The sequence below is a fragment of the Bubalus kerabau genome, chromosome 6 (genome assembly GCF_029407905.1).
Source record: "Bubalus kerabau isolate K-KA32 ecotype Philippines breed swamp buffalo chromosome 6, PCC_UOA_SB_1v2, whole genome shotgun sequence".
NCBI classification, from domain to species: Eukaryota; Metazoa; Chordata; class Mammalia; order Artiodactyla; family Bovidae; genus Bubalus; species Bubalus kerabau.
Genome location: NC_073629.1, coordinates 69,840,324 through 69,861,568, shown reverse-complemented (window position 1 = coordinate 69,861,568; position 21,245 = coordinate 69,840,324). Strand labels below are relative to the sequence as shown.

Genomic DNA, 21,245 nt, shown 5'->3' with positions numbered 1-21,245 from the left:
GGCTTTAGCATCTGGTGCCCTTCCAGCCACCAAAATGACCAAATGTGCCTTCACATAGCTCAGCTCCAAAGCGTCCTGAACTCGGAGGCTCAGGCAACCTGGAATACTCTTCACTGACCTAGTGCCCATAAAATATAATGTGTCCTGACCAAAAAAAAAAAAAAACTTCCCTTTAAATTAATTTTGACCTCTGAATATTTTTCTCTGAGTATTGAATTAGCACTCAGTCACTCAGTCGTGCCCGACTCTTTGTGGCCCCATGTACTGCAGCCCACTAGGCTCCTCTGTCCATGGAATTCTCCAGGCATAAATACTGGAGGGGGTTGCCATGCCCTCCTCCACAGGATCTTCCCAACCCAGGGATCGAACCCACGTCTCTTGTGTCTCCTTCAATAGCAGGCAAGTACACTACCACTGAGCCACCTGGGAAGCCCAAGTATTGAATAGAATTGATTTTATTTCACTTGGGCACTTCCACTGTGGGGCTCAAGATGAATTAGAAAGAAAGCTCCCTCTGTGAAGGAAATCTCAGTGTAGAAGCAGTAATACATCAATACTGTAACTCAGGAACAACACCAAGAGTGCTCGAAGGCTAGTATAACAAAGGACTTGGGAAATGTGAAGGAAGGATGATTCACATTCTGCTGAAGATACCAGGAAAGCCTTCAAATTAAGGGGTTGGCCTTTGAGCTAGACTTGGTGAGAGCCTGGGCCCAGTGGGCGAAGAAAGGAAAATCTGGAATGGAGAAATTCAGTGTGTCGAGGAAATAGTGAATCACTGTGTAAATATGGTGATAACTAACTTAAAAATTTATTCAGATCAGCTAGTTTTATCTTTCTTAATAATTTGAATTTAACTCTGTTCTTAGATCTCATTAGGAAAACCAACAAGTATGACTGAATATGTAATGTCACACACCGTTTCCAGAAAACCCACTCCAGACCTTCAGAAGTTTTAAGGAAGACAAACTTGCCTTTAAAATTTAATATGACTTTGGGGCTTGCCTGGTGGCTCAGTGGTAAAGAATCCTCCTGCCAATTCAGGAGACATGGGTTCAATCCCTGGTCCAGGAAGATCCCACACGCTGTGGAGCACCTAAGCCCATGTGCCATAACTATTGAACCTGTGTTCTAGAGCCAGGGAGCCGCAACTGCTGAGCCCATGAGCCCTAGAGCCCTTGCTCCATAAGAGAGGCCACTACAATGAGAAATCACGCAGAGAAACTAGAGAGTAGCCTCTCCTTGCTGAAACTAGAGAAAAGCCCGTGCAGCCAAAATAAATTTTAATATGACTTTTACACTCATCTGTTTCTAGTTCTCTGCTTCTTAAACACACACACACATACACACATACACCCACAATTCTAGATTGTTTCTTTGAAAGCTTTTTACTCTATGAGCTACTTTATTTCATATGAGACACTGTACCCGATTCACAGTTTAAGTACTTAGTAAACATCCAAAGAGAAGAACAGTACAGAAAGCAGGTAAGAGTTTGAGCAGTCAAGGTTCTCCAACAGATTCTTTAGGGGGAAAAAATGCTTGAAATGGTGTAAATCAAGATGTAGTAAATAGAGAAATAGAGAACAGACTGTGGTTGCCAAGGGGAATGGGGAGGGACAGAGGGGGACGCTGGGGGTTGCAGATGCAAACTATTATATATAGGATAAACAAACAACAAAGCCTTACTGTATAGCACAGGGAACTATACTCAATATCCTGTGATAAACCATAATGGACAAGAATATGGAAAAAATGTGTGTGTGTGTATATATATATATGTGAATCATTTTGCTGTACAGCAGAAATCAACACCACATTGTAAATCAACTATACTTCAATAAATTATTTTAAAAACAAAACAAAAACATGCAGTGAATATGTGAAGCAAAGAGGAAACTGGTATAAGCATGCACGTCATATTTAGTATATTTAAAGTAGCGATAGAGATTACTGTGCCAATGGTATACTTTATAAAATTAAGATTCAGCTTGAGATGTTAATTATATAAAAAGCCAAATTTTTTGCATTGCACCTGGATATCATGCTCCTTGTGCTTAAGGAATACATTGGTTTATACATTTGCAGAAAAGTATTTAATTAGGTTTATAAAAGTTTAACAAATAACTAACAATTTTTGAATATTTATTTAAGCTAGTATATCACTAACCCAGGTATTTGAGTAAAATGCCAGTATTATCAGGAAATGTTGCTTTAACCAGAATTATCTTACAGAGTAACCAAGATTAAGAGATCTGGGTTCCAGTCCCAGCTTTGCAGAATCCATGTGAATATGAACTTGACAATTTGAACCTCATCTGGAGAATGAAAGTATTAAATGGACTAGAATGATTTTTAAGGCTTCTTCCCACTTGGACATTTGATTATCCTATGAAATCTGGGTTAAGTAGACAGGCAATCTTCACATAGCTCGTTAACATCTGGCAGAAGCATGTCTAAAGTGTTAAGAGCAGGGAGGGACAAAGTCAGCTTCTGAAATATTGAAATTGCCCTCCTCCCACCACAGCAAATGAGTACCTTGCTTTGTAATGAAGTGAGAACAAGGATCACATTATAGCAACATGAAGAATTTGTTACAGGTGAACAGGGCTAAAGGTGGCAAAGTCAGTACATACATAGGATTACCAAAAGAGGAGGGCCAGCATATGGGCTGGGCTGGCCTTCATTCGATCTCCCAAGTGAGATAGATACATTTAGAGACATCATGCAATTATAATGCATAATAAATCCAGTGAGAAGCAACCATGCTCATTGGAACAGTTGATGGATATACTTGTGCATAGTTACTTGGATGGATCACTTCTATGTGTACTTGGGTAAGTTAATTATGTGTTCATTGTAGAAAATTTGAAAAATATAGAAAACTATCAAAGAATAAAAAAGACAATGCAAGGAATTCTGAAATATATAGTTTTAGCTTTCCAACCTTTATATTAAAGCAAAAGAGAATCAGGTGTTCCTGTATTTGTGATGCTTATCACTTTTACCTAAAATATCATTTAAATACATGTGCTAAAGTGATTTCCTTTAAAAGCACAAGCAGACAGAAATGTTTATCATAGTTTATTAATCAACATTATTTTGGAAGTTTCAATGAGTGCAATAAAAAATATTAAATTAAATAATTTATAAATCTACTGGAATAAAATATACATAGGTCTAATGATGTAGTTGTACATCTAAATAAAGCAAATTGCAGTTTAAAGTAATAAAAAAAAAAAAAAAAAAAAAAGGCCTCCTGCTAAGTATCACATTTAACAAGACCATCTGACCAATCAGGTCAAGGTTCTTATCATAATCACTGATGTGAGTAATTATTTGTTCTGTAGTCCTAATGAGCTCTGACTTAGGTGGCATCAACTCAGTTTTTCTGGAAGATGTGTTTGTAAAATCTACTTTAAGTAGGTATCTTGATATCATAACAAAATTGACTTTGGCTCTCCCTTTCTCACATGCCATCATATACACACCAATGCACACACACACACGGCACTCACAAATTCAGGACAAACTGGTATTTTGAATGCTCAAAATCAAATGTCCTGAAAATGTATTCCAAGAAGTTCATTATTATTGTTTATTATTATCTATTATTGTTAAAAGGAATTCTGCTTCCTGAGGGACATGCAACCATAAGAACATTTCCTACATTTACTGTTTCCGCACTCTGCCACACTCTACCCTATAACAAAGAGGTTTATGTGCGGAACATGAAGTGTACCAACCAGTTAGATACACATTAAAATCTGTCAGCAATACCAAACTATAGTTCAATGGAAATTTTCTTTGCAGGCACATATCTCTCTTATTCTTATGGTTTTATGGACAATATTCAAAGAAAGCAAGAGTGATTCATTTCTGTCTTCTTACTACTTATATACTTTGGTATAAAATAAATAATCTGATAAGTATTACATTAACATGGGCTTCGCTAGTGGTTTAGATGGTAAAGAATCTGCCTGGAATGCGGGAAACCCAGGTTCTATTCCTGGGTCAGGAAGATCCCCTGGAGGAGGGCATGGCAACCCACTCCAGTATTCTGGCCTGGAGAATCCCCATGGACAGAGGAGCATGGCAGGCTACAGTCCATGGGGTCACAAAGAGTCGGACACAACTGAGCCACTAACCTCAAGTTAACCAATTACTAGGTTTCCAGTTGAAGTTTTCCAATTGGGTAGCCATGACCTGCTTCCAGCTCATATTCTCAAACCTCAATTGCACTTTCCCATCTAAGCAATCCAGTTTTCTCAGCAAGTTCTGAGCTGCTAAGATACTATTTATCTACGTTTAAAAATAAATTGAGTAGCTTAGCCTTTTTTTCTGCTAAGGGTGGTTCTAACTGAAGAGCTTTCTTCAATAAATAGAAAAATGATATTCCTCAATGTTCCACCCACTGGTGTTAAGGCAGGCCTGGTCATCTGGAAAAGAATGTCAAGCTCAAAAATTAACATTGTAGGGTCTCCTGCATTTTCAGGAGAATAGAAAAAGTTTCTGGGCTCTTTGTATGCAAAGGCTATAATGTACACTTATGCCTATCTACATCTGAAATTATTATTTTAGAAAGAAGAGTATAATGTTTTAAGGATTTGTTTATTGGAATTTCTTTTACTTTAAACAGTTCCCCTCTTTTATTACTTTTTTCATCTCTTCAACTAGCCTCAGGTAGTATATTTATCAGAATACTCTCAAGCATTACAAAAATATTCAAGGATGTGTGCTTATAAATGCCTAAAGGTGCCCCTTTCCATACAATTTATAGAGTGGGTACTTCTTACCTCTTGTCCTCATGCTAATGTGCTTTGCTCTCACCTTATCCTACAAGAGTAAACTAAACTGGGATAAAATGCAAATATGAAGTTACACAAGTAGAGAAATAAATGAGTAGGAATTCTTGGTGATATTCAAAAATATATTAAGAATCTCTGGAAACATAAAAGGAATCTGGGCCAATTTTGCAACCAGTTTTGCTTTATTAGGCATCCTAGCTATCTGGTTATAAAAGCAAGGAGATACTTATTAATATTTTTAAGCTTTTAGGGGAAATTTAAGAATATTATGGAAGCCTAAGAATAACCATATTCCTCAAATTAAAAGTATAAAGGCTGAAAAACATGGTGTTGAGAGAGCACAGATTCTAAGATCTGGGTCTAATCCTGGCCCAGCACTCACAATATGAGGGAAGCCCTTTAAACCCTCTGAACTTCAACCCTTCACCTATAAAAGGAAGATATTGAAGATGATCTTCAAGGTTCCCTCAGGCTCTAAACCTCTGGCATATGGATGGATCCTGAATAAATGCTTGTTGAATAAAAATGCCTACAACTGCCAAAAATCAAGAGATTGAAAATGCAGAATACAGCCTACCCACACGGCTCTGATCCAAAGTAGAGAGAATGTAGAACCACTAGAAAACCAGAGGCAGTCTCATAAACTGTACAGAGGGGACAGAAGGAACAACATTCAAACCAGAGCAACCCTCCTAGAAGTTGTAACATACAGTTGTAGTCAGAACATTCAACTGAAATTCAGAGATGAACCTTGGTTTCCTGCAGAGATCAAACAGGAAGCTGAGCACCGCTGGAAAGAGAAGCTTTGACATGGGATCTGAGTGAGAATGAGGGAGCTATTGAAAGGAATCACTGCTGACAGAGACAGACAGAAGCAGGAATGGGAGAGAAAATGTAATTTCCCTGTTTAAGTAATAAGAAATAGAGTGTTTAACAAATCTTGACTGAATGTAGTTTGTCCCCATGAACTCCTTAATAGTATGACCAGTTATGTTGGTTATATGAATGAATATTCTGCATGTGCTATAAAGACCTAAACTAAGAAGTCTGCTGGGAAAGAGGATTGAGGCTGTGGTCTCAGTCCCATGTGGAGAAATCACTTCAGTTTTCCAGTTGGATCCACTTTTATCAAATACTTCAAACTTCTCTATCCACTTATGGGCAACAAGGATATGTCAATGGAAAATTACAGGCTCGCCTCATTTCCTAAGGTGGGGAAATCAAGTTTTTTGTTTAATTACAAAGTCTTTTTTAAAATATAAAACTTTATGCAGTTTTATCAGATTGTTACTGTGCTAGTTTTCGCAAGTTACTTAACCTCTCTATGCCTCAGTTTTCTCAACTGCAAAATGGGGGAAATGAAACCAATCTCAAAGAATTTACTTAATAGATTAAGTAGAGTCACATATATAAAGCAATTAGAACAGCATCCAGCACATAGTAAGCGCTATGAAAACATTTTATTGTTACAGTTGTTGTCATGTCGACCCTCCGAAAGACCCAAGTAGTGTTCTAAAATCCATGACATTCAGCCTTCCTGATTCTCAAGAAAATGCCAAAATAAAAAGACATTTGGGAAATAAAATGAATGCCATTCTAGAATAGCCACCGTTATCTATGTTTAATATTAATAATTTGGAAGAGTAGGCAGGCAAAGTCCAAACCATTCCAAGAATTAATAATGCAAGATATATACATTTCAGTTATTTAAACCAAGTTATCAAAAACTAAAATAAAAGGTGTCCTGTTGAATAGTGTGAGGAAATCATATATTGTAATCAGTTCCTGCTTCCAAAGGCTCTTGTTCACATAGATGTGGAATAGCTGATTGCAATATTCTGTGCCAAGAGGCACTCAATGCTATGGAGAGAGAGAAAGCCAGCTTGGGTTGCCAGGTAAAATAAAAGCTCCAAGGTAAGGAGAGAACCCTTTCCCAGGAAGTAAGAAGTCAATTTGACACTTTTGCCTGAAGAAAATGTGTCCTTTGCCCTTAAATTTACATTTGCTCCCTGCAAGATGCCTCTAGGCTTTCTGGAATTTCCACTTGAAGTCAAACTTGCTTTAGCAGTAATTTTCCATTGTTACAGCTATAGTTAACACTGATAACCTGACTGAGGTGGGGGGGAAATGTAGCAATTAAAAGTACAGCAGAATATTTTAACCCTGGCATTTTGATACTGTGGAAACATAATTTGACCCAAGTAAAATTAGATTAGGTAGAAATTATCCTGAGAAATAAAACTAACAATGCTAAAGATAGGTACATAAATATGTACATATATATATATAAAGGGTTTTTTCTTCTTTTTTAATAAAAAAGGTTTGAAGAATTGAATATTATTTTTATTTAAAAATTCTATTGAAACTTTTCACGGACACAAATTATTTTAATTAAGAAGACAAACAAGGTTTGCAAATGAAAAGTTAACTCTGATCATGCATACATGCGTGCTTAGTTGCTCAACTGCCCAACTCTGCAACCCTTTGAACTGTAGCCTGCCAAGCTCCTCTGTCCATGGAGATTCTCCAAGCAAGGATACTGGAGTAGGTTACCATTTCCTTCTCTGAACTGATCATACTGAGCAATAAAACATGATTTTGAATTATGATACATTTTTAGTCAGAATAACTTGACTGATTTCTGGTAGCCCCCAAAGGCTTGACTTCTATTTTTCTGTTAAGGTAGGAAAAAAATACCTGCTGACACAGATCTTTTCCCCACCTAAGGCTAGAAAATCACAAGTAGAAAATTTATAATATAGCTTCTACGAAAGATTATATTACCTACCTTCCCACTTTATAGGATCATGTGTGATCAAATAAAATCTGTGTGAGGGAACTTTGAGAACTATAAAATGCTATGCAGTATAATAAACAATAGAATCTACACAGGTAAAATTAAAGTATACAAGAGTCCAAAAAGTGGGTTTGAGAATAGAGGTAAGAAGGTACATATATGCTCATCTTTTTAGTTGATGATTTGAAACCCAAGTGATATTGGAAGTCACAGCAGAAAAGTACTTATCTGTAGCTCTCAGGGGCAATGAGAGTGCATACATGAAGAAAAATTCTTAAAGCCTGTGTGATTCAAACTTTCATATGTATGAATCACTGGGGATCTTGTGAAAGTGCAGATTCTGATTTATTAATTCTGGGGCAGGCCTTGAGATTCTGCATTTCTCACAAACTCCCAGGTAATAACACCCAGGCCATTGGTCCACCTGTGGAGTAGCAAGACTTGACTACCAAGGGCCGACTGAGGAGCAAATCAGGTGTTAGAAAATGAAGATGATTGGCTAAGACACTCATGAAACATCCAAGAAGATTGATAGTGGAGATCTTGATCAGGAAAAAATGTAAATAAGACACATGTGTCAAAGTTATAAACTGGGATGGAAGGACCTGAAGAAATCAACATGTATGGGATGAACTGAGGTCAGGAAACATAGTAGATATATGATGCTCTTCCTTGGGGATTCTTTTATAACTCTGAAGAGAAGGAACTCCTTCAGGAGGTAGAAATCAGCCACATGAAAGAACCCAAAAAGTCTTCATCAGCAATTAGTCTTTATCAACTAAATATTAGGCATTCCTAGAGTTTGAAAGAATCATATATTTGCAACAGACTGTCATAAAGCATTCTTAGACAAACTTAATACTTAGCACTCAGACTGACTTACCATATTTCTCGCCCTCCAAGTGAGTATCTGATCGTTGGTCTCCTAGAAATAAGCACAAAGGGCAAACAAATCTTTATTTTTAGCAGTTGGTGTCTCTGGAGATCAATACCTGTTTCTCCCTGCCCTAAAAATCCTAGTCCTTAAATTTTAATACACAGAATAACATAAAGTCAGTTGGACTGGTGAACTAATACTTAATACCTGAATTCACTGATAAAGAGCACTAAATTTTGAATTAAAAAAACAAAAACTGCATGCAGAGAAAGACACATACTGTATTTTTTGACTTAAATCCAAAAAATAAAACAAATGTCAATGAGTGTAACAAAACAGGAACAGAAACTCATGGATACAGAGAACATACTAGCAGTTATCAGAGGGGAAGGGGATGGCAAGAGGGGAGAAGTAGGGGAAGGGAATTAAGAGATACAAGCTACTAGATACAAAATAAAATAGGTAATAATTTTAAATCATTATTACAAATCTTACAAATAACACTTTAAATGTAAAAAAACCCCTGCATACTTGTAAGAACCTGTAATGGAAAAGAATCTGAAAATACATATAATATATATTTAACTGAATCACTTTGCTTTACACCAGAAAGTAACACAGAATTGTAAATCAACTATACTTCAATAAAAAAAAAATTTTTTTAACTGCATGAAAATGCTGGAGGTAAGAGGTTTGGGGGTGGGGAATAAAGCTATTAACTCTTCTATTTTTATCCATGCCTTGCACACCTTAGATGATATACAGACAGTCTTGCAAAATTCAGCACCAACAAATGAGGCATTTTGTTTACTTTCATTTTATGCTAATACTTATTCCTTAGAAGGCACGTTAGTCCTGGAAACTTAATATGAATTAAATACTTATTAACTACAAGCAGAATAAAGAAAAGAGATGTAATTCGAATTTAGCAGCCACACTTTAGCCATGTTACACATAGCCTTTGGCTTTCACAGAAAGTCCTACATGATAGATATTAGCATAGCCAGTTCAATTTGGTAGGTAAAATTTAGGGTTATTTGTGGGGAAGAAAAAAAAGGTAGCAAGCTCTATGTTGAACAATGATAGCATACTAAGGCTTTAACATTCAAATAATTCCACACACATATTCAACAAAAATTTTAATACTTTTGATAAGTACCCCATTCTTCTGTGCTTTATCAGATTTGCCAACCCATTAATGAATGCTGTTGAAAAGAATTCCCACTGTAAACCTGGTGGACTGAAATGACAACACTTGGTCTAAGTTCTAACAATAATAAATTATTGAGAGTCAGAGTTGTGATAAAGAGTCAAGGGAAAGTGAGTATGTATAAGCTGTGTTCACTTGGAAAACATAATAATGATGATGATAAGTAGAATAGCAGATGACACCACCCTTATGACAGAAAGTGAAGAAGTAAAGAGCCTCTTGATGAAAGTGAAAGAGGAGAGTGAAAAAGTTGGCTTAAAACTCAACATTCAGAAAACTAAGATCATGGCATCTGGTCCCATCACTTCATGGCAAATAGATGGAGAAACAGTGGAAACAGTGGCAGACTTTATTGTTCGGGGCTCCAAAATCACTGCAGATGGTGACTGAAGCCATGAAATCAAAAGATACTTGCTCCTTGGAAGAAAAGGTACGACCAACCTAGACAGCATATTAAAAAGCAGAGACATCATTTTGCCAACAAAGGTCCTTCTAGTCAAAGCTGGGGTTTTTCCAGTGGTCATGTATGGATGTGAGAGCGGGACTATAAAGAAAGCTGAGCACCAAAAAATTGATGCTTTTGAACTGTGGTGTTGGAAGAGACTCTTGAGAGTCCCTTGGACTGAAAGGAGATCCAACCAGTCCATCCTAAAGGAAATCATTCCAGAATATTCACTGGTGATGGACAGGGAGGTCTGGCGTGCTTCAGTCCATGGGGTCTCAAAGAGTTGAGTCGGACATGACTGAGCAACTGAACTGAACTGACTGATAATAATAAAATTATTGTCATTAAAAAAAGAATCAGCTATTGGTGCTGGCGAAGACTCTTGAGAATCCCTTGGACAGCAAGGAGATCAAATCAGTCACTCCTAAAGGAAATCAATCCTTAATATTCACTGAAGGATGAATGCTGAAGCTAAAGCTCCAATACTTTGGCCACATGATGCGAAGAGCCAACTCATTGTAAAAGACCCTGATGCTGGGAAAGATTGAGGGTGGGAGGAGAAGGGAGCAACAGAAGAAAGACGGTTGGATTGCATCACCGACTCAATGATCATGAGTTTGATCAAACTCCGGGAGACAGTGAACAACAGGGAAGCCTGGCGTGCTGCAGTTCATGGGGTCACAAAAAGTCAGACGTGACTGAGCAACAACAACAAGCTATTGAAATAGCAGTGCATGTTCCTTCCCACAGAGGCCATTTTCAGCACCTATAATTCACAACTAGTTGGAAGAACACTCAGGAATAAACACATAGGCTCACATTTTTCAGTAAGATTCTCCCTTCTGTCCACCCCTTAGGCTCCAAGTGCCAGGAAGGAATCCAGTTCAAAACCTTTGAACTGTTGGCCCTCCTGCCAGCTGCCTGTGCTCTCCCACCATCAATGGGAAAACCTGGGCTTCTATCTTAGTTGCTTTGCCCAGAGCTCCATTTCCTTTCCTGTGTTCATGTACCTGGCAGTGACCCTGAGGTCCTGCCTCACTCCTGCCAGCTCTGAAGACAGAATCCTGCTCGCAGGGCTCTAACTCCCTGACTTGGATATGTCTGAACAGAGAGAACACCCAGAGCCACAATGATGCATTTCTCTGAATTTCCAAAATCTTCTGGTGGCTGGAGTTGCCACTGTGGTGACCTGCTTGCCAAATCAGACATGCTCTGGAGCCTGCTGCCTACCCAAACTGTGCCGGAGCTTAGCACACCAAGTATACTGCAAGGGACCAGGAAGCTGCCCACTCAGAGCCAGCTTCTGTAGCTGATTTCATTTCTCATTCTCTCCTGTGTTCACTGAACCCTACTAAAAAGGCCTGAGAGTCTGCAAACCCAAGATGGATGTGATGCTAAACCTACATCATTTGCAAAAGAGGCTAGCTATAAACTCCTTGCTGAAAAAGAACATAGGACCCAGAGTATGGGCATAACTATGTCCACAGGCTTATTAATTTCTTCCTTCCTTCAGTTCAATTCAGTTGCTCAGTCATGTCCGACTCTTTGTGAACTCATAGACTGCAGCATACCAGGCTTACCTGTCTATCACCAACTCCTGGAGTTTACTCAAACTCATGTCCATTGAGTCAGTGATGCCATCTAGCCATTTCATTCTCTGTCATCCCCTTCTCCTCCTGCCTTCAGTCTTTCCCAGCATCAGGGTCTTTTCAAATGAGTCAGTTCTTCATATCAGGTAGCCAAAGTATTGGAGTTTCAGCTTAAGCATCAGTCCTTCCAACGAATATTTAGGATGTAATATCCATCCTTTAGGATGGACTGGTTAGATATTTTTGCAGTCCAAGGGACTCTCGAGAATCTCCTCCAAACCAAAGTTCAAAAGCATCAATCCTTTGGCACTCAGCTTTCTTTATAGTCCCATTCTTACATCTGTACATGACTACTGGAAAAACCATAGCTTTGACTAGACAGACCTTTGTTGGCAAAGTAATAATGTCTCTGCTTTTTAATATGCTGTCTAGGTTGGTCATAACTTTTCTTCCAAGGAGCGAGCATCTTTTCATTTCATGGCTGCAGTCACAATCTGCAGACCCAAAAAAATAAACACTGTTCTCATTGTTTCCCCATCTATTTGCCATGAAGTGATTGGGGCCAGATGCCATGATCTTAGTTTTCTGAATGTTGAGCTTTAAGCCAACTTTTTCACTCTCCTCTTTCACGTTCATCAAGAGGCTCTTTAGTTCTTCTTCACTTTCTGCTATAAGGGTGGTATCATCTGCATATCTGGGGTTATTGATATTTCTCCCAGTAATCTTGATTCCAGCTTGTGCTTCATTTAGCCCAGCATTTCTCATGATGTACTCTGCATATAAGTTAAACAAGCAGGGTGACAATATACAACTTTGACATATTCCTTTCGCTATTTGGAACCAGTCTGTTGTTCCATGTCCAGTTCTAACTGTTGCTTCTTGACCTGCATACGATTTCTCAGGAGGCAGATCAAGTGGTCTGATATTCCCATCTCTTCCTTCCTTAATTTATTCATTATTAGCAAATATTTATTGACCTCTTACTGAGTGTCAAGAATCTGCCTGCAGTATGGGAGACCCTGTTTCAATCCCTTCATCAGGAAGAACCCCTGGAGAAGAAAATGGCAACCCACTCCAGTATTCTTGCCTGGAGAATCCCATGGCTGGGGGAGCGCAGCAGGCTATAGTTCATAGGGTCACAAAGAGTCAGACACGACTGAAAGACTTCACTTTCACTGGGTATCAAATACTAGGCTAGGCACTGAAGCTACCTAGATGACTAAAGGAATCCTGGCCCTCTTGGCAATTTTTGGTAAAACTCAGGAAGATAGACCTTAACCAAATAAACACACCAGTAACAATTTACTTGCAAATCTGGTATCAGAGATGCTATGAAGGAGAAGTACTAGATGTGAGGACAATATCTAATCTAAAATTTAAAAAATGAGTAAGAGCTAGCATGATGGTTGGCAGTCTTGGTAAAGGGCATAGTGTGGGCAAAGAGCCTATGATAGGAAAGAACTTGGCAGCTACGAGGAACTAAAACAAAGCCAGCATGGCTGGAGAACATGGGGTGAGAGGCTGAGTGATAGGAGCTGGGACTGGAGAAGCAGGAAGGGAGGGCAAATGGACACACGTGGTTATACCCTTGTAGAAATACATGCTGGAGCACCCAAGGTCTGAGAGGACCTGAGGTTGTTGAGTATCATCTGTAATCTTTTATGTTTTCAAAAAAAAGAACCGCTGCTCAAGTCAAAAACGTGAAGCTCCAATATTTTGGCCACCTAATGCAAAGAGCTGACTCACTGGAAAAGACTCTGATGCTGGGAAAGACTGAAGGCAAAGGGATAAGGAGGCAGCAGAGGATGAGATGGTTAGATGGCATCTCCGACTCAAAGGACATGAATATGAGCAAACTTCAGGAAGGAGTTTGCTCATATTGCTCCATTGTGAAGCACAGGAGTTTGAGTGCCTGGGGTGTCAGAGTCTATGGGGTCGCAGAGAGTCAGACACAACTTAGTGACTGAGCAACAATAACAAACAACAAGTAGCCACAATTTAAAGAAAAATATAGTGGAGTTAGGGAAGGCCCAGAGAAAGTCACAAGAAAACGGGCCAGAAAATGTGGTCCATACATAAAACATTTTATTTTATATCAAGTTCTGCTTTCTGCATGGCCATGGTGGAGTGAGAAAGACATAGCCCAACACTGCTCCTCACTCCCTTTACAGCCTAGGGCAGGCATACTGTGTCTGTTTTTTTGTCTTTACAATGGGAGGAAGCTCCATCACAGTTGTTGTTGGGAGTAAGTAACGTGATACTAAAATGCTCACCATAGTGCCTGTCACATAACAGATACTTGGTGATGAATGTTAATGCCCTTCCTTGTAGAAAACAGGAGCTCTGACAGATGCTGCCACGTGAAAATAAAATAGGTGAATGAAAAGAAGAGACGACTGATAAACGAGATTATTTTGTATATCACTAATTTTTTTTTATACAGCCTAAGGCATGAAGAAAATAAGTGCACCTCAAAACATACTGGTATCCCTTCCAAACTATAAGAGCACAATAGAAGGTCGCTGACATTCCTGTCTAGCAGGAGTCTCCCTGGCACTCCTTTAATAATCATGCCCCAGGCAGCTCTGGCCCAAGGCGGTTCCAGTGTTTACCTACTTTGCTTGTCTTCCAGTTTTCCCCACTAGGATGAACATGCTCCTCCACATAAATACAGACAGACATATATACATTTTCCAAGACTCTTAAACTCACTTTTTTTTTTTTAACCTGTTCCTAACTCTCAGTGCTCTCAATTAACTCATCCTTGTTCCAGATATTCAGGAATAATGTGCCCCACTTTAGAGTGGGGAGAGTAGGATGAATGGGGAGAATGGGATTGACTTATACACGCTGCTGCTGCTGCTAAGTCGCTTCAGTCATGTCCGACTCTGTGCAACCCCATAGACGGCAGCCTACCAGGCTCCCCCGTCCCTGGGATTCTCCAGGCAAGAACACTGGAGTGGGTTGCCATTTCCTTCTCCAATGCATGAAAGTGAAAAGTGAAAGTGAAGTCGCTCAGTCATGTCCAACTCTTCGCAACCCCATGGACTGCAGCCTACCAGGCTCCCCCGACCATGGGATTTTCCAGGCAAGAGTACTGGAGTGCTACTATGTATAAAATAGACAGCTGATGAGAACCTACCAGATAGCACAGGGAACTCTACTCAATGCTCTCTGGTGACCAAAATGGGAAGGAAATTCAAAAAAGAGGGATACATTTATACAAATAACACCACACTGTAAAGGAACTATTGGTTCACTTCAGTCGCTCAGTCGTTTCCAACTCTGCAACCTCATGGACTGCAGCATGCCAAGCCTCCCTGTCCATCACCAACTCCCACAGTTTACTCAAACTCATGTCCATTGAGTAGGTGATGCTATCCAACCATCTCATCCTCTATCATGCCCTTCGCCTCTCGCCTTCAATCTTTCCCAGCCTCAGGGTCTTTTCAAATGAGTCAGCTCTTCACACCAGGTGGCCAAAATATTGGAGTTTCAGCTTCAACATCAGTCCTTCCAATGAATATTCAGGACTGATTTCTTTTAGGATGGACTGGTTGGATCTCCTTGCATTTCAAGGGACTCTCAAGAGCCTTCTCCAATACCACAGTACAAAAGCATCTATTCTTCGGCGCTCAGCTGTCTTTATAATCCAACTCTCACATCCATACATGACTACTAGAAAAACCATAGCCTTGACTAGATGGACCTTTGTTGACAAAGTAATGTCTCTGCTTTTTAATATGCTGTCTAGGTTGGTCATAACTTTGCTTCCAAGGAGCAAGCGTCTTTTCATTTCATGGCTGCAGTCACCATCTGCAGTGATTTTGGAGCCCCCCAAAAATGAAGTCTCTCACTGTTTCCACCATTTCTCCATCTATTTGCCATGAAGTGATGGGACCAGATACCATGATCTTAGTTTTCTGAATGTTGAGTTTTAAGCCAACTTTTTCACTCTCCTCTTTCACTTTCAAGAGGCTCTTTAGTTTTTCTTGACTTTCTGCCATAAGGATGGTGTCATCTGCCTATCTGAGGTTATTGATATTTCTCCCGGCAATCTTGATTCCAGCTTGTGCTTCATTTAGCCCAGCGTTTCTCATGATGTACTCTGCATATAAGTTAAATAAGCAGGTGACAATATACAGCCTTGACGTACTCCTTTTCCTATTTGGAACCAGTCTGTTGTGCCATGTCCAGTTCTAACTGCTGCTTCCTGTCCTGCATACAGGTTTCTCAAGAAGTAGGTCAGGTGGTCTGGTATTCCCATCTCTTGAAGAATTTTCCACAGTTTATTGTGATCCACACAGTCAAAGGCTTTGGCATAGTCAATAAAGCAGCAATAGATGTTTTTCTGGAACTCTCTTGCTTTTTCCACGATCCAGCAGATGTTGGCAATTTGATCTCTGGTTCCTCTGCCTTTTCTAAAACCAGCTTGAACATCTGGAAGTTCACGGTTCATGTAGTGTTGAAGCCTGGCTTGGAGAATTTCGAGCATTACTTTACTAGCGTGTGAGATGAGTGCAATTGTGTGGTAGTCTGAGCATTCTTTGGCACTGCCTTTCTTAGGGATTAGAATGAAAACTGACCTTTTCCAGTCCTGTGGCCATTGCTGAGTTTTCCAAATTTGCTGGCATATTGAGTGCAGCACTTTCACAGCATCATCTTTTAGGATTTGAAATAGCTCCACTGGAATCCCATCACCCCCACTAGCTTTGTTCGTAGTAATGCTTCCTAAGGCCCACTTGACGTCATATTCCAGGATTCTGGCTCTAGGTGAGTGATCACACCATTGTGATTATCTGGGTCATGAAGCTTTTTTTTGTACAGTTCTTCCATTATTCTTGCCACCTCTTCTGTATATCTTCTGGTTCTGTTAGGTCCATACAATTTCTGTCCTTTTTTGAGCCCATCTTTGCATGAAATGTTCCCTTGGTATCTCTGATTTTCTTGAAGAGGTCTCTAGTCTTTCCCATTCTATTGTTTTCCTCTATTTCTTTGCATTGATTGCTGAGGAAGGCGTTCTTATCTCTCCTTGCTATTCTTTCGAATTCTGTATTCAAATGGGTATATATATCTTTTTCTACTTTGCTCTTGAATTCTCTTCTTTTCACAGCTATTTGTAATGCCCCCTCAGACAGCCATTTTGCTTTTTTGCATTTCTTTTTCTTGGGGATGGTCTTGCTCCCTATCTCCTCTACAATGTCATGAACCTCCATCCATAGTTCATCAGGCACTCTGTCTATCAGATCTAGTCCCTTAAATCTATTCCTCACTTTCACTGTATAATCATTAGAAATTTGATTTAAGTCATACCTGAATGGTCTAGTGGTTTTCCCTACTTTCTTCAATTTAAGTCTGAATTTGGCAATAAGGAGTTCATGATCTGAGCCACAGTCAGCTTCCAGTCTTGTTTTTGCTACTGTATAGAGCTTTTCCATCTTTGGCTGCAAAGGATATAATCAATCTGATTTCAGTGTTGACCATCTGGTGATGTCCATGTGTAGAGTCTTTTCTTGTGTTGTTGGAAGAGGCTGTGTGCTATGACCAGTGTGTTCTCTTGGCAGAACTCTATTAGCCTTTGCCCTGCTTCATTCTGTACTCCAAGGCCAAATTTGCCTGTTACTCCAAGCATTTCTTGACTTCCTACTTTGCATTCCTGTCCCCTGATGAAAAGGACGACTATACTCAAAATAAAATAAAATAAACCCTCTTAACAGATGTCTTTAATGCTGTAGTGTGAATAAGTGTTATGCTACATTTTGCAGAAAGAAATTAGGTAATTTATCCCTATTCATAGTAACTACATTTTTAGACGATGTCCCCTAAGAGAAAACATGAAGCACAAATTCCTTGCAGAAACTGTGACACCCAGATGATAGATGGCAGACAAGGGAGGTAAAGAAAAGGCCAGGTTTGGCAGTAATGATGCCATTTCTGAACAATTTATGCAATTATTTGCCTGCTATATGGGGTTTCCCAGGTGGTGCTAGTGGTAAAGATCCTGCCTGCCAATGCAGGAGGCATAAGAGACATGGGTTCAGTTCCTGGGTCAGGAAGGCTCCCTGGAGAAGGAAATGGCAACCTGCTCCAGTATTCTTTCCTGGAAAATTTCATGGACAGAGGAACCTGGCAGGCTACAGTCTATCAGGCTGCAAAGGAATCAGACATGACTGAGTGTGCACACACATAGCTACTTATAGGGAAAGTCATGTTTCTCAACTTTTACTATTGTCTTTTTCATTTGTGACTTTTAAAAAATATCTCTTTTTTTTTCTCCTCAAAAAAATAAAAACAAAGATTCACTGAATGAATGAGCTCTATGTGATATCATCTCAAGCAATGTCATCCTAAATAAACACTTCTAGGATTCACTTCATTTGTCCAGATCAGCACTATCCTTTGAATGAGCAAAGATGCAATATCCTTCCATATCAGCCTGTATAATAGGTCCAAATGCTATGTGAGGGGCAGGTAAGAGAAGAAAAGGTAGAAATTGGGCAAATTTCTAATAACCACATATAGAATCACAAGCCCCAAAATGATTCCTTAAAAGTTTATGGAAAATTGACAGCACTGACTGCAAATTTCTGTGCTGTATTTTGGGAGAGGGAGGTTCTAGAAATGGTGCTTGTTACATTTATATACTACTTTAAATAAAATAGCTTTGTATTATTTTTATTCATTCAACCAAAATTTCCTGAGCACCTACTCTATGTTAGTAGTGTGGCATTAGGGGTCACAAAGAAATAGCAAGATCCTGTCTCTATCCCCTGATAGTTTGCAGTCCAGTGAGAAAGAGAATTCTCTATAATTCTTGAAGCAGCAACAGGACATAAGGGTGCCACCATTATAAGACATGGGAAAGATGTTTGAAGTACAGTGTAGTGAAGTTAGTAACTCGGGGGATTCAAATTAGACTGCTGGCATAATGGTGTATCCCATTTCTGAATTCCAGAAGCACAGTCAAAGTCAGAATCTTACCCAGGTCCATGACAAAGACAGTGAATTAGATAAAGAAATGGTGCTCAACAATCCTAACTCATTCCACTCCATTACCTTAAGCATCTTTAGAAAGTGTTGAAGAAGAAAAGGGTCTCAAGTTAAAGGAAGCAGTTAGAGCTCAATATGGCTCATGAAGTAGGTTAGGAAAATGCTCTTGCTGCCAAGATATACTAGTCAATTTCCCAACCTTCAAGAGACATTTGAAGGTTAATCTAAAGATCACTTCACATAGATTCATCTGCCTTTGGAGACTGTCCAATTATATCCCCCCATGTAAAGGTCAGAAGCAAAACAGCCATACTTCAGTGCAAGCAGTGGACAAAAAGAAGGAAAAGGGTATAAGCTGAATAAGCATAAGCTACCAAGTATAAGATGATTGAAGATAAGAAAAGGATTAAACAGTCACAAAAGAAGAAAGTGAGGGCATCTCTCTTTAACAGTCATTGACCCATAACAGAATCCAATCACCAAATACAAAAGGGAAAAGAACCATGATTCTCAGTGAAAAATAAGAAAACTCTGGTGTGACTTAGCTGGGATTACAATGGAAGGAAGGAGAGGAAAGAGGAAAATGAAGACAAAATAAGTAGAGAGAGGTTATTACATATGCACAGATATACTCTGGGACTTTTTTTTTCTGTGATATTTTCCCATATTTATTCTGAACAGCTGCCACATCACAATGATATACTTTAATGTTGCTGTTGTTGCCACAGAGGTTTAAAATAGGTGAAGGTGTAGGTGAAAAGTCACTCAGTTGTGTCTTTGCAACGCCATGGACTGTACAGTCCATGGAATTCTCCAGGCCACAATCCTGGAGCAGGTAGCCATTCCCTTCTCCAGGGGATCTTCCCAACCCAGGGATCGAACCCAGTTCTCCTGAATTGCAGGAGGATTCTTCACCATCCGAGCCATTAGAATATGTGCCAAAATACAATTGTTAGTTCAGGGTAGCACAAATCCTGCAATGAAAATATTCTGTTTGATAACAATTTACTAGGATCTGTGAATTTTGTATTATTTCTAATCTTGAGCTCCAAATGAGTTGAGAGTTTTCAGTCTACTTTCAGTATTTAATTAAATTGAATAGATTTTATTCAGTAGGATTTGATGAGGAAAAAGCAGAAAATGTAGCATTTTGCAATATTGGTTCAACACAGAGACATGACATTTTTAATGCAATAATAATTTGTTGAATAAAATAAATAATCAATTTTAATTACTGAGGATGAAAAAGGTAAGTTTTGCGACCATATAGAACAAGGAAAACCAATTTATGACATGAGAGCTTCCATAACTACATCCTCGGCTATGTCAAATATTTCAATCACAGTGTTCTACACTTAAGCCTAGACATGGTCTCAGAATCCTTCTCAACACAGGACTGCAGGAAACTACACTGTTAAATTAAAGCTGGCATTTAGACTGAAACTGAGTCTTATCTCTGAAATAGAAGTCTCCATCAGACAAGCCATAAGCAAGAAATGTTTTCCTAGAATGTCTCCTCTGGTATTAACATAGAAATTAACAATTCTGATAATCATCAAATCCACAAATATATACATTTTAGAGCGTGTTATTCTGCCTTCTTCCCCTTTTACAGTACTATGTGCATCTATAAATCGTGAGCAGACCACAGACCCAGCACAAGACAGCTTTGGTGGATACCCTTATTATAGGTTATATTAATTATGCACTTAGACTATTATATTTATAAAACTTGACATAGGGCTTCCCTGATAGCTCAGCTGGTAAAGAATCCACCTGCAATACAGGAGACCTTGGTTCGATTCCTGGGTTGGGAAGATCCTCTGAGAAGGGATAGGCTACCCACTTCAGTATTCCTGAGCTTCTCTTGTGGCTCAGCTGGTAAAGAATCAGCCTGCAATGCAGGAGACCTGGGCTTGATCCCTGGATTGGGAAGATCTCCTGAAGAAGGGAAAGGCTACCCACTCCAGTATTCTGGCCTGGAGAAGTCCATGGACTGTACAGTCCATGGGGTCACAAAGAGTTGGACACAACTGAGAGACTTTCACTTGACATAAATTTTCTGTTATCCAAAACCTTGTATATTTATTTAATGCCTGTCTAAAACACCATGGAATCACTAGAACCTGGCACATATAAGATACTCAATACATATTTATTGCTCAACTGGGTTACAAAATTTTATGGTCCTACAACTTCCCTTCTCCCTACTATAGACACTTAACCTGCAAAGCATGGGTATCTGGGACAATTTCTGCCTATCCTGAATCCTGCAGAATAGCCCACAATAATGTCTACTGCCTGCAAATTACAAAGTTTATTCTTAGCCAGATCTCTAGGTTAATGTGACCTGTGTCCAGTGGTATATTTTTCATTAATTTCTCTTCCATTATCAAGTTGGCAGGTTGATTCAGGGAATACACTTTTGCTCATGCCCAAAAACCATTCATGGCTAGGAATAAACAGAGTCCCTGACATCCCACATAAACTCAAAGTTATACTCTCCTAAACTTTTCAACTGTATACAGC

The 21,245-nt window shown here is 39.2% G+C and overlaps 1 protein-coding gene across 9 annotated transcripts in view; it reads right to left on the bottom strand.

The window, feature by feature from the left end:
* The window catches only part of SLC44A5 (solute carrier family 44 member 5), a 399,223-nt gene that overhangs the window by 193,071 nt on the left and 184,907 nt on the right, over positions 1-21,245 (bottom strand). For all 9 annotated transcript variants that reach the window (XM_055585455.1, XM_055585456.1, XM_055585453.1 and 6 more), the window contains one exon: positions 8,489-8,530. In XM_055585455.1, coding sequence (XP_055441430.1) covers positions 8,489-8,530 — 42 coding nt within the window. The remainder of the gene's footprint in view (positions 1-8,488; positions 8,531-21,245) is intronic.